Here is an 11,407-nt window from a genome sequence, read left to right as displayed (position 1 = left end):
TTTGTGAATATGTCAGCCACTTGTTCCTTGGTGTGACAATAGACAAGTTCGATTGTCTTTTGCTTCACATGGTCCCTCAGAAAATGGAACCTGGTATCGATGTGCTTACTCCTTCCATGTTGGACTGGATTCCTAGCAAGCTTGATAGCTGAGATGTTATCCACATGAATCACAGTCGATTCCATTTGTGGATGACACACTGACTTCAACAGATTTCTTAACCAAATTGCCTCACACACTGTTGAGGCTACAGCAACATACTCGGCTTCACATGATGACAAAGCAACAATTGATTGCTTCTTTGAAGTCCATGAGAAAGCTGTTGATCCTAGAAAAAACACATAACCAGTTGTGCTTTTCCTTTCATCTTGGTCACCTCCCCAATCACTATCTGAATAACCAAATAATTTTGCATCTTCACCAAAATTATAAAATAGACCATAGTTTAGAGTACCTCTAATGTACCTCAAAATTCTCTTGGCGGCTAGCCAATGAGACTCCCTTGGTGTTTCCATGTATCGACTCACGAGTCCAACACCATAAACTATATCAGGTCTTGTGATTGTAAGGTACCTTAGGCTTCCAACCAAGCTTTTGTACACGGTTGAGTTTACAAACTCACCTTCTCCTTCCTTGGACAGCTTCAATCCAGTTGCAACTGGAGTGTTGACAATATTGCACTTGTCCATATTGAATTTCTCCAATATATCTCTCATGTACTTTTGTTGAGAGATGTAGATACCGTCACTTCCTTGCTTCACTTCTATGCCAAGAAAGTATGACATTAATCCATTGTCAGTCATCTCGAATTCACTGAACATGGATTGCTTGAACTCACAGAACATTGCTTCATTGTTTCCTGTAAACAACAAGTCATCTACATAGAGACAAATAATTAAGAACTCCCCTTTTGCACCATTCTTCATGTAAACTGAATGCTCGTATGGACATTTCTGAAATCCATTTTGGTGAAGGTAGTTGTCAATCCTTGAGTTCCAAGCTCGTGGTGCTTGCTTGAGGCCATACAAAGCCTTCTTCAAACGATACACCTTTTCTTCTTCTCCTTGTACTTGGAAGCCTTCCGGTTGTTCCACGTACACTTCTTCCTCAAGAACTCCATTAAGGAAGGCTGACTTGACATCTAGTTGATAAATTTTCCATTTATGATGAGCGGCAAGAGAGATTAGCAATCTTACCGTGTCAAGTCTTGCAACTGGAGCATAGACTTCATCATAGTCCACTCCATACTTCTGTTTGTAGCCCTTTGCTACAAGCCTTGATTTGTACCGATCTACACTCCCATCTGCAGTGCGTTTGATCTTGTACACCCACTTAACACCAATAGCCTTTTGATTTGGTGGAAGCTTTGTCAACTTCCAAGTGTCATTTTTCTCGATAGCATGGATTTCTTCCTCCATGGCTATTCTCCAACGATCTTCTTCCACAGCTTCATTGAATGAGAGAGGCTCGTAGTCTGCATACAAGCAGAAAAGGTTGGTTTCTTCTTCTTCTTCTTGTCCATATATCTCGGTGAGACTTCTTAGCCTTACCGGAGTTGAGGAGTTGTTTTCCTCACTAGATGTAGGACCACTCCTTGCAATTCTGTGCACTGAAGTTGTTGTGATTGTTTGAGCAGGCTGTTGCTCAATAGGTGGTACAACTTCTGGTTTTTCAAAATCAGTGGAAACGATCTTCTCTTTACTGACTTCTTTGTTGTTCCACTTCCATGCCTCTTCCTCACTGAAGATGACATCTCTACTAACCACTAGTTTGCCAGTTAGTGGGTTGTAGAGCTTGTTTGCCTTGGACTCTTCACTATAGCCCACAAACACACAATTCTCACCTCGATCATCGAGCTTTCTCCTCTTGGCTTCTGGAACCTGAGCATATGCAACACACCCAAAAATTCTTAGGTGTGTAACATTCGGCTTGTATCCACTCCAAGCCTCTTGTGGTGTCATCCTCTTGACACTCTTTGTTGGACATCGATTCAACAAATAAATCGAACAAGCTACAGCTTCTGCCCATAACTCTTTTGGCAAATTCTTCTCCTTAAGCATGGACCTTGTCATGTCAAGGATGGTTCGATTCTTTCTTTCGGCTATCCCATTTTGCTGTGGGGTATAGGCAGCAGTAAGTTGATGCCTAATTCCTTGCTCCTTGCAGTATGCTTGGAAAGCATTGGAGGTGTACTCTCCACCTCTATCTGATCTCACAGCCACAAGCTTGTGGTTACTTTCAGCCTCTGTGAGTGCCTTGAACTCCTTGAAAATTTTTAGGGCAGCTGACTTCTCCTTGAGAAAATAGACCCAAGTCTTTCTACTGAAATCATCAATGAAGGTAATAAAATACCTATTACCTCCATAAGACATGGGATCCAATGGACCACATATATCTGTGTGCACCAACTGCAGTGGTGCCTTTGCTCTCCATGTATCACCAACAGGGAACGATAGTCGTGCTTGCTTGCCAAGCACACAACCTTCACATACTTGGCGTGTGACTTCAATTTGGGGTAGACCACGAACCATTCCTCCACTTGACAGCAACTTTAGGCCATTGAAATGAAGATGGCCAAATCGAAGATGCCATTTCCATGACTCATCTTCCATTACACCGATGTTGCAGCTTCCAATCTTTGTGTTCAAATTCAACGGAAACATCCGGTTCTTTGACATTCGAACACGTGCAATAAGCTTTCTCCTTGCATTCCTGAGAGTGAGAAGCATGTTCTCCATATGTATAATGTACCCTTTCTGGAGCAGTTGACCAATGCTTAGAATGTTGCTCTTCATACCTGGTATGTAGTAGGTATCGGAGATGTATTCTTCTTTACCATCCTTCTGGATGATCTTGATCTTCCCTTTGCCTTCAACTGGCAACTTTGAGGAGTCACCAAGACTTACAGATCCATAGGCCCCATCTTTTAGTTCGGCAAAAAACTCCTTCTTTCCACACATGTGATTGCTTGCACCAGAGTCCAAATACCAAACATCTTGTTGGCTACTGGAATCATGGTGTGCTAGCAAGACTGTAAGTTCTTCATCAGTATTTCCACTTGATTCTGCCATGTCGACATGCTCACCATTTTTATGTGAACATTCATTGGCATAATGTCCATATTGCTTGCAATTGTGACATTGGATATGCGCCTTTCCTCGAGTAGATCTCCACTCTTGAGACTGACCTCGATTTTGTGCATAGCCTCGACCTCTTCCTCGAGCTCGTCCTCGGCTACGGTTAGATGAACTCCCACGACGTGAGTTCCACTGCCCACGACCTCCATTTGGTTTGTCAATATTCAACTTTGACTCCAAAGTTTGCTCTAGCGTTGTGGGGTTTGCATTCTTCTGAATGCGTTGCTCGTGAACTAGGAGGGATCCTAGTAGCTCCTCTGCGCTCATCACCTCCAAATCCTTGGATTCCTCAATGGCAGTCACCACATGCTCAAACTTAGATGTGAGTGACCGGAGTATCTTCTCCACAACTCGTACTTCATCGAGTCTCTCGCCATTTCTCCTCATCTGATTTACTATCACAATGAGCCTTGAGTGATAGTCGGAGATGCTCTCCCCTTCATTCATGTGAGCAGTTTCAAAATCTGCTCGAAGTGACTGTAACCTCACTTTCTTGACTCGATCTACTCCTTTGTAGATTGTACTGAGTGTATCCTATACTTGCTTGCTCGTTGTTGCTTCTGCAACCTTCTCGAACGTTGAATCTTCCAAACCCTGGTATAGAAGATACAACGCCTTTTGGTCCTTCTTTCGTAAGTCCTTGAGAGTGTTCCTTTGATCCGCAGTATATACGGCTTCTTGCTCGGCAGTGGGTACAACATACCCACTACTGACAACTTCCCATAGCTCCTGTGATCCAAACAATGCTTTGAATTGGATGCACCATCTTTCATAATTTTCTTTCTTCAATGTGGGAACTTGGAGTTGCACTAAATTGGACGCCATAGCTACTGCACTTGCCAGAATGGTATTCTGGCTCTGATACCAATTGTTGGTATTCACAAAAGTTTACTAACTCAATACCAAAATATGTGGGTGATAAGTTTACAAACTCTATCACACCTCTCACTTTCACTCTCAATAAAATTGGACAAAGAAATAGAGAAAGGAGGGAAGCAACAAGCTTTGGTAAAACACTTTGACTTTGATATATGAAAGAAGTAGCAAGCTTGGTGATAACAAACACTTTGAAATATTAGAAGAGTTTACAACTCTTAAAGCTTACAAGCTGAAAATGAGAATGGAAATGGGATTTGGATGGGATGATTTAAGCTTAGCAAGATGGCCTATTTATACAAAACAGAAATTAATAGACAATGCAACAACACTTGCAATGAATGATGGTGTTCCACATCTTTACACCCTTTCAAACACATGCAGCAACTTTGGATAGTTGGCACACACATGTCTTGCATCATTCCAGGTTTGTAATACCTTCCTTTCGGCTAACACATGGAGGTACACTGACGTCTTGCTGTTAGCACATCACATGGCAGCACACTTGCTGTCTTTCATCACCATTTGGCTGAATAATGAAGGAGCAATGATGTTTGTAGTTGCTGGAAACAACCTGGAAAGCAACTAACAGCTTGCTTTAACCATTAACAACCTGTTTTGATTTGATTTTCCAATAGAATCACCATTGCTCCCACTCGCCTCTTTTCGCTATCCATGATGTTCTAACATTAAGGAGACTTCTACGTAATGAATATCACTGTGGCTGTATTCGAGGTAATTACACACTGCCATATGAGAAAGTTAAATGCCTAACAAGACAAGATTGCCTTGGAATTGAAAGCACATCGCTACAACAAAATGCGATTTGAAATAGAAACATGATGACCTATTAGCTTTCAAACCCTTACTTCTAATTATGATATTATTACGAACTCAATACATGCCAGCGAACAAACTCTGCAGAGGAGTATGATCGATCTATGCACGGTATCATTGAGCTTTTTAACGCAGAAATTCAATCTGTGTATTTAACCAATTTCGATGACAAAGCTTACTAACACAAAAAATTATGTCGAACCCGAATATGGATTCTTAGCTTTACTTAGGTCACAAGTTATGTAATTATTGTATAACAAGGAGCAAAGATCGATTTACTCTCGTTGCCAACAAAAAAAAAATAATCCAATTAGGAAAACATAAACGTAAGTGTTAAACAAATAGATTCCTTCAAATGAATAAACCTAAGGTTTCAGATCCGTTGAAAGCGAACCCCTTCATAGGCTTCATTACGAGTCCGTTTTCGATGTAATTGATTTCCACAAACGACATCTATTTGGTCGGTCGGAATGCGAGAGTGGAACTAGTAATTGCATTCATTTCCTTGTCTATTCAAGAATGGAACGGTTTTGAGGATTCCATTCCTGCTTTTTGTAGAACAATGGAATGCTTTACATTTATAATCTGTGTTTGGTGATGATCATGGTGGTTTGAATGCTTAGCTTGGTGAAGCTGTGTGCTTTTGTTTTGGATTCGTACACGATCTACTTTTGTGATTTTGTTACGTTGCAACTGTAAGGGTTTGAGTGCGATAAAGCGCGTGCAAAAATCACTTCCCTATCTAAATCTCTGTATATTAAACCTATCATTAACCATGAATCGCTTATATAATTGAAATCCACGGAATCGAATCCCTAAACCCATAAAAAGAAAGAAAGAAAAAAAAATAAAAATAAACACTCATTCCAAGTTGATTTCATGATAAGTTAATCAAGAACTCGATCGAGGATTAATCTGAGAAAAAGAAAGAAAAGAATAGACGATGAAACCAAGTCACACTGCCAAGAGGTCAAACTCAAACTTTTCTGACCAGAAACATTAGAGACATGCTTTTACAATTACCACGATAAGCGTTAAATGTAAAAAAGGAGAAAACTGAGACGTGAAAAAAGAGTAAAAAACTAGAGTATCAACCGTCCTTTAATTATCTACCTTCTACTGTACTGGTGGTTATTTCAGATATAGTTTCTGGCTTACTAGAAGAAGAAGCTGTGCTGGATTTGCCTCTCCTTGTGAGAAACCCTGGTTGTTTAGGAGATGGAGAGGTTGCAGTATCACTGTCAAGCAGGGTGATAACGTTTGACATGGCGGGCCGATCGTTTGGATCTTCTTGTACGCATAAGAGGCCGACGTTGACACACTGGATAAACTGGTTTTTGTTGCAACTTTCGTCCAAAGTCTTGTCCATTAAATCCAGCACCTTGTTTTCTGTCAAGAGGCTCCATGCCTGGGAAAATGGTAAAATACGGGAATGATGCACGTGTAAATTGGGTTTAAAAATGGATATGAAATATTCGACGCATTTGCTGTCTTACATAATTTATGAGGCTGAAAGTTTGTTCGGATTGGTAAAAGCCTGTATTCTTTTTTCCGCTGATTATCTCAAGAAGAACCACGCCAAAGCTAAAGACATCTGATTTCACTGAGAAAGTTCCGTCCAATGCATACTCCGGAGCCATGTAACCACTGTATAAAAAAAATATACTTTGTAACTTATGCAGGCACAAAAGCACTTCCACCTAAAAGGGTCAAGAATATGAAATCATAGACACAAAACTTAGTAACTTACTAAGTTCCAACAACAGTGTTTGTGTTTGCCTGAGTTTCCTTGCCTCCAACAATCCTCGCCAAACCGAAGTCAGATATTTTGGGGTTCATCTCCTCATCTAGGAGAATATTGCTGGTTTTCAAATCTCTATGAATGATCCTCAATCTGGAATCTTGATGAAGATAAAGAAGCCCTCGAGCGATTCCCAAAATGATGCTAAAACGCATCTCCCAGTTGAGAAACATGCTTTTTGTATGATCTTGCAGAATTTCCATTTTCCATATAGAGAAAAATTTAGAAGCTATCGTAGTTAAGTCAATCAAGAAATCATATCATGCAGTAAAAGATAATGAAAAGAGGAGTTGAAACGAACCGAATATAAAGAAGTCTAAACTTTTGTTAGGCATGTACTCATAGAGTAAGATCTTTTCTTCTCCTTTCATGCAATATCCCTTAAGTCTAACAAGGTTTCGGTGTTGAAGTTTGGCAATCAGCACCACCTCATTCCTAAATTCCTGCAAGCCTTGTCCTGAAACCCTTGATAGCCTTTTCACCGCGATTTCTTGGCCTCCAATAAACATTCCCTGGCAACAAAATCCCTTACATATAAATTTACAACTAACCACAACAGATAAACATTAATGACAACAAGTGATGCTATATAAAGTTGATTCGAGTGCAAAGGAATGGTAAACAACTGTTCAATTACCTTGTAAACAGGCCCGTATCCCCCTTGTCCAAGCTTGTTTGCATTTGAGAAATTATCTGTAGCGTCTAGTATAGTTTGCATATCAAAAAAGGGTACATCTATACCTTCCTCTTCCTTGAACTTGCTTGTGTCTATCAACTCCTTGACTCGTCTTTCACTATCAAATTGTCCTCGTCTTATTTGATCTAATACAGGGAATCGAAGAGATTTATTCTCATCAACTATGAACAACTCTGCAGATCTTTCATGACAATAACGCATATAGAAAAGCAGTTACCTCGTTTGTTGGTCATATTTCTTCTCCATATATAAATGGAAATGACGATGCATGCCAGAAAAATCACACTTAAAAGCACCGCTACAGTTATCAGAGGCAATGGCAATTTTCTTTTCGTACGGTCTTCCTTTGATGAACCTTGAAGAATACCTTCTGCAAGAACGAAAATAAAATATTTTTTATTGTCATATAATCTAAATTTTCTGCAGCACTCGTGTCAGCATAAAAATTTGATTTGCAAGAGGGCACATGACCGAAATTTTGTGCCTAACATGATATTCTCACCTTGAGTACATCTTAATTTCAAGGGATCCCATCGAAAACTGGATTTGCAAAGGCATCTTTTATTTCCATCGCTTGCAGGATTGCACATTGAATGTGGCCAATCCGTGCAGTCTGAAGATTTTTCACAGGTTGGTTCCAGTGGTAGCTCCCAACCCATCTCGACTACAATCGGACCTCTGGATGACAGTACTTCAGAACTAAAATTACCCAGGTCAGCATTGCACAAACTTATTACTTTAAATGGCGGTGATGTGTTGATCTGCGAATTTACCCCTCTGTTCATACGATCACATTTATCTACATTTTCGGTTTGGAAGCCTTGGATGAAAAATCTCTGTGAACTCGAGTTAATGCTAATAACTCTAAACAAGATGTCATTCAGTCCCACAAAGCTAACCTGACCTGTGAAGTAGTTGCACTTGAAACGGAAGTACATGGGGTCACCGCAACCCGGTCTTGTGCTCAGGGGATAAGGGATGATGGTTGTGCCGCAAGGCTTACAGTCTCTTACAGTTGATTCTGCACAAGGTGTAATTAATTGATTGTCATAACGAGCTAAGAAATTATCACTACCTCATTTATGTTCATATCGAATAATCTCATGCTTTTGCAATTATGTTCAAAAAGGCTTAACCCCGCTTTTAATCAAAGGTAAATAGAATCATGCTAATTGAAACTATATACATGTATGGAATAGCGTGAAACAACAGAAGGCATAAAGATAAAACTCATGTAACTAATGTTCACACACAAAAAAAAAAAATCTGCCATCCACACATTCATTTAATAGTTTCGGAAAACTTCAGAGGAAGAATACCTAAATCAGACAACGCAACGCGAACATAGAGGTCTTGGCCCGTATTGGTATACTCTTCTGCAAGATTATTTAGATCTCCCACGTTCCATATTCTGCACAATGAAGTAGGCGCCTCAATTCGATTACTACTGTTTTCAGATTTAGTATATGAATAAACCTTGCACGGGCGGCTATTTAAGCACCCGTTCCTGCATTCTGTTTCATTGTCAACGTTGCTTTCTGAATCTGGGTTTCCCACTTTCATCTTCTTCAAGCTCAAGAAGGTATCATTCTTGTTGTCGCCACATAATGCGGACTTTCTTGTGCATCCACCTGAAAAGTCTCCAGAATTCCACAGCTGTAGATCCAGGGGTTTGAAACCTGGCAAACATTTGCACAGAAACGGCCTGTTATTATAATTGCAGCTGCCATAGTTGCCGCAAGCATTTAACACACTGCAGTTATCTCTTGGCGCCCACCAATACAAATTCCACTGCTTTGTGGAATTAATCCACTTCCAAAACTGTATCTCTCCAGTAATATTAATCACCAACCTTGTATAATTGTATTCTGATCGTGGAGGAATTGTTATGTTTTTATAAGCGGAGTTTTGACTCGCATTCCTGAAAATGTTGGGATTTCTAAAAACATATTTCTTGCTGAAATTTGATAGTAAGTAAGTAACCGCAGGAAGCATTTGATCAAAGCTGTAAACTGTAACAGGTGCCTGTTCTCCGCCTTTCCAGTACGGAATCGATTCAATTTTTGATTTTGATTTTGTGATGACATACTGGTTCTCTTTATCTGGATCTTGTTTCAAGATGAATTGCCCACTTGCCGGGTCATCTTCGCCTGTCCATGAAGTCAACTTCAAGCTTTTATTCATTACCATCCCAGGAATGAATGTATCAGTTGGACTTTGAAAGCTCTGCCACAGAATATTCACTGCCAACTGATCATCGCCGCTGCTTAGGACAAGGTTCCCGGAATCCATGAGCGTCACAGTCTGCGTCAAAGACTTGGATGTTTTAACCTCCGCTGACCAGTACCTCTTTCCAGCAGCATCCAACACATGGAGGTTCCCATCTTGGAGTGCAAGAGATCCGGTTCTAGTGGAATTGAGAACTGGGGTTCCTCTGTTGGCAACCCATACCACTGTCCTCGGACTCAGTTGGTGATACCATATGCCAACATATCTTTGAGTCCCTTTAGGCGAAGGGCTAAAGAATCCGAGTTCAAATCTTCCTCCAGATGAAACAAGAGTTTCTGATTCATTCATTGGAGTGCCGTCTGTTATTGTATCTCTAGCACAGCAAAATGGGTGAGATGAGCACAACAAGACTGCTACTGCATATGAAACGAAGATGGAAAACAGCATGCGATTCGCAAACCATGCAACCTCGTAATTTGATCTTGTTAACCTCCCTCTGAGAAACATCATTAATCAAGGAGAGGCTACTGCTACCAAAAGATTGGCAACTTAATTAACATATATCGGGATAGAATGTTGATCCTGTGGCAATCATTCAATGCTGCCTGGTTGAACAGTAGTTGGCACAACGTGAAAGTCAAGGTCGTCGAGTTCTTTTTCAACTTTTCTTTGTTTCCACAAATGTCGATGTGGCTATGGCCTACATGTATAGAGACTGAGCTCAATGATTGCAAGTGGCAAATGCACGGTCACGGTCGTCGAATTGTTGTATATCATCTCTTCTTCCTGTCCACAACTTTATTTCTCGCTTTCCCTCTTATTTTGTAAATGGCTTATTTTTTCTTTTTTTCATTTTTCTGTTGTACAAGAATAGTCAATAACGAGACAATGCATATACATTATCCAGCGTCCATAGTCCAAGCTAATTTATCCAAAACTTTCGATTTTACCGATGCATGCAATTTGAAAGATAAATAAATAAATAAATAAGAATTTAATTTGGGTCTTCATCTTCTTTGGGGAGTATATGGCAGTTATGCAGGGCGAAGCAGTTTAATTTTGTGCTTTATAAGAGGTAAATAAGCAAGATTAAGACGTAATGACTAATGAGGAGCATACTATTAGGAAATCGAGAATGCTGTGGCGGCCGGCGAGTGAGTATCTCGACCTCCGATGCTCGGCCAATTGCACCACCTCACTCCGAGGCTGTTGTTGAGAAGCGAACCGTGAGCATGAGGATGACGATCCTGTCAGCACGGGCGAAGCCACCCACAAGGCTAAGGTGGGATGTAGCTTAGGGAGGTTTTTTTGTAAGTGTAGTGCTGTTTACACGCTTATTTTTATTTTTCACACAACCTTCTCAGTTTTCGTCATTCGATGGAATAAATTATAAGATTAATGGCAAAAAATTAATAAGGATGTGTGAATAGAACTATCTTTTTTTTAACTCATGCTTTAATGGCTTATGTTAATGCATGTAGCCCACATAGCCCACTCAATCCCAAAACAGGTTAGCATTTCATGTATATTTTGTAGAGGATAGGTAATAAATAGAACTTTTTATGCTAAAAATAATAAACTAGTTCTATCTCCTCTCCCCCTTCTATCGTTAAAGAAAAAGATCATTTACCTTATGTGATTTAGCCTTTGGACTTCTTACTCAAGAAAAGAAAAAGAATTTTTTTTTAGTTCACAATTAAATTCATATATCCGCAATTCCTTATTTTTCGTTACCGATTTTCCAATGAATGTAACTTTTGGTAAGTTCTTAATCGCTTTATTTACTTCTTCTTGATTTATTTAGTAGGTTAATTATTTATATGGTCCTTA

At 39.9% G+C, this 11,407-nt stretch overlaps 1 protein-coding gene across 2 annotated transcripts; it reads right to left on the bottom strand.

Moving 5' to 3' along the window:
* Nucleotides 1–5,787: 5,787 nt before the first annotated feature.
* On the bottom strand, nt 5,788–10,256 carry LOC148694105 (G-type lectin S-receptor-like serine/threonine-protein kinase At4g03230). 2 transcript variants are annotated; one of them, XM_088700539.1, is made up of 9 exons: nt 8,668–10,165; nt 8,253–8,369; nt 7,851–8,147; nt 7,566–7,718; nt 7,289–7,473; nt 6,953–7,163; nt 6,601–6,838; nt 6,347–6,497; nt 5,788–6,258 (listed from the first exon to the last, which is right to left on the bottom strand). In XM_088700539.1, exons 1-9 carry the CDS (start codon nt 10,085–10,087, stop codon nt 5,956–5,958), a joined length of 3,075 nt encoding a protein of 1,024 aa, XP_088556665.1. In that variant the 5' UTR covers nt 10,088–10,165; the 3' UTR covers nt 5,788–5,955. The 2 variants fall into 2 exon arrangements, with proteins under 2 accessions (XP_088556665.1, XP_088556664.1); XM_088700538.1 differs by having other exon boundaries at nt 7,851–8,369; nt 8,668–10,256.
* Nucleotides 10,257–11,407: the final 1,151 nt, after the last annotated feature.

The sequence above is a fragment of the Pyrus communis genome, chromosome 9, assembly GCF_041283825.1.
Source record: "Pyrus communis isolate YQ-2024b chromosome 9, ASM4128382v1, whole genome shotgun sequence".
Classification (NCBI taxonomy): domain Eukaryota; kingdom Viridiplantae; phylum Streptophyta; class Magnoliopsida; order Rosales; family Rosaceae; genus Pyrus; species Pyrus communis.
This window is presented reverse-complemented; position numbering and strand designations above follow the sequence as displayed.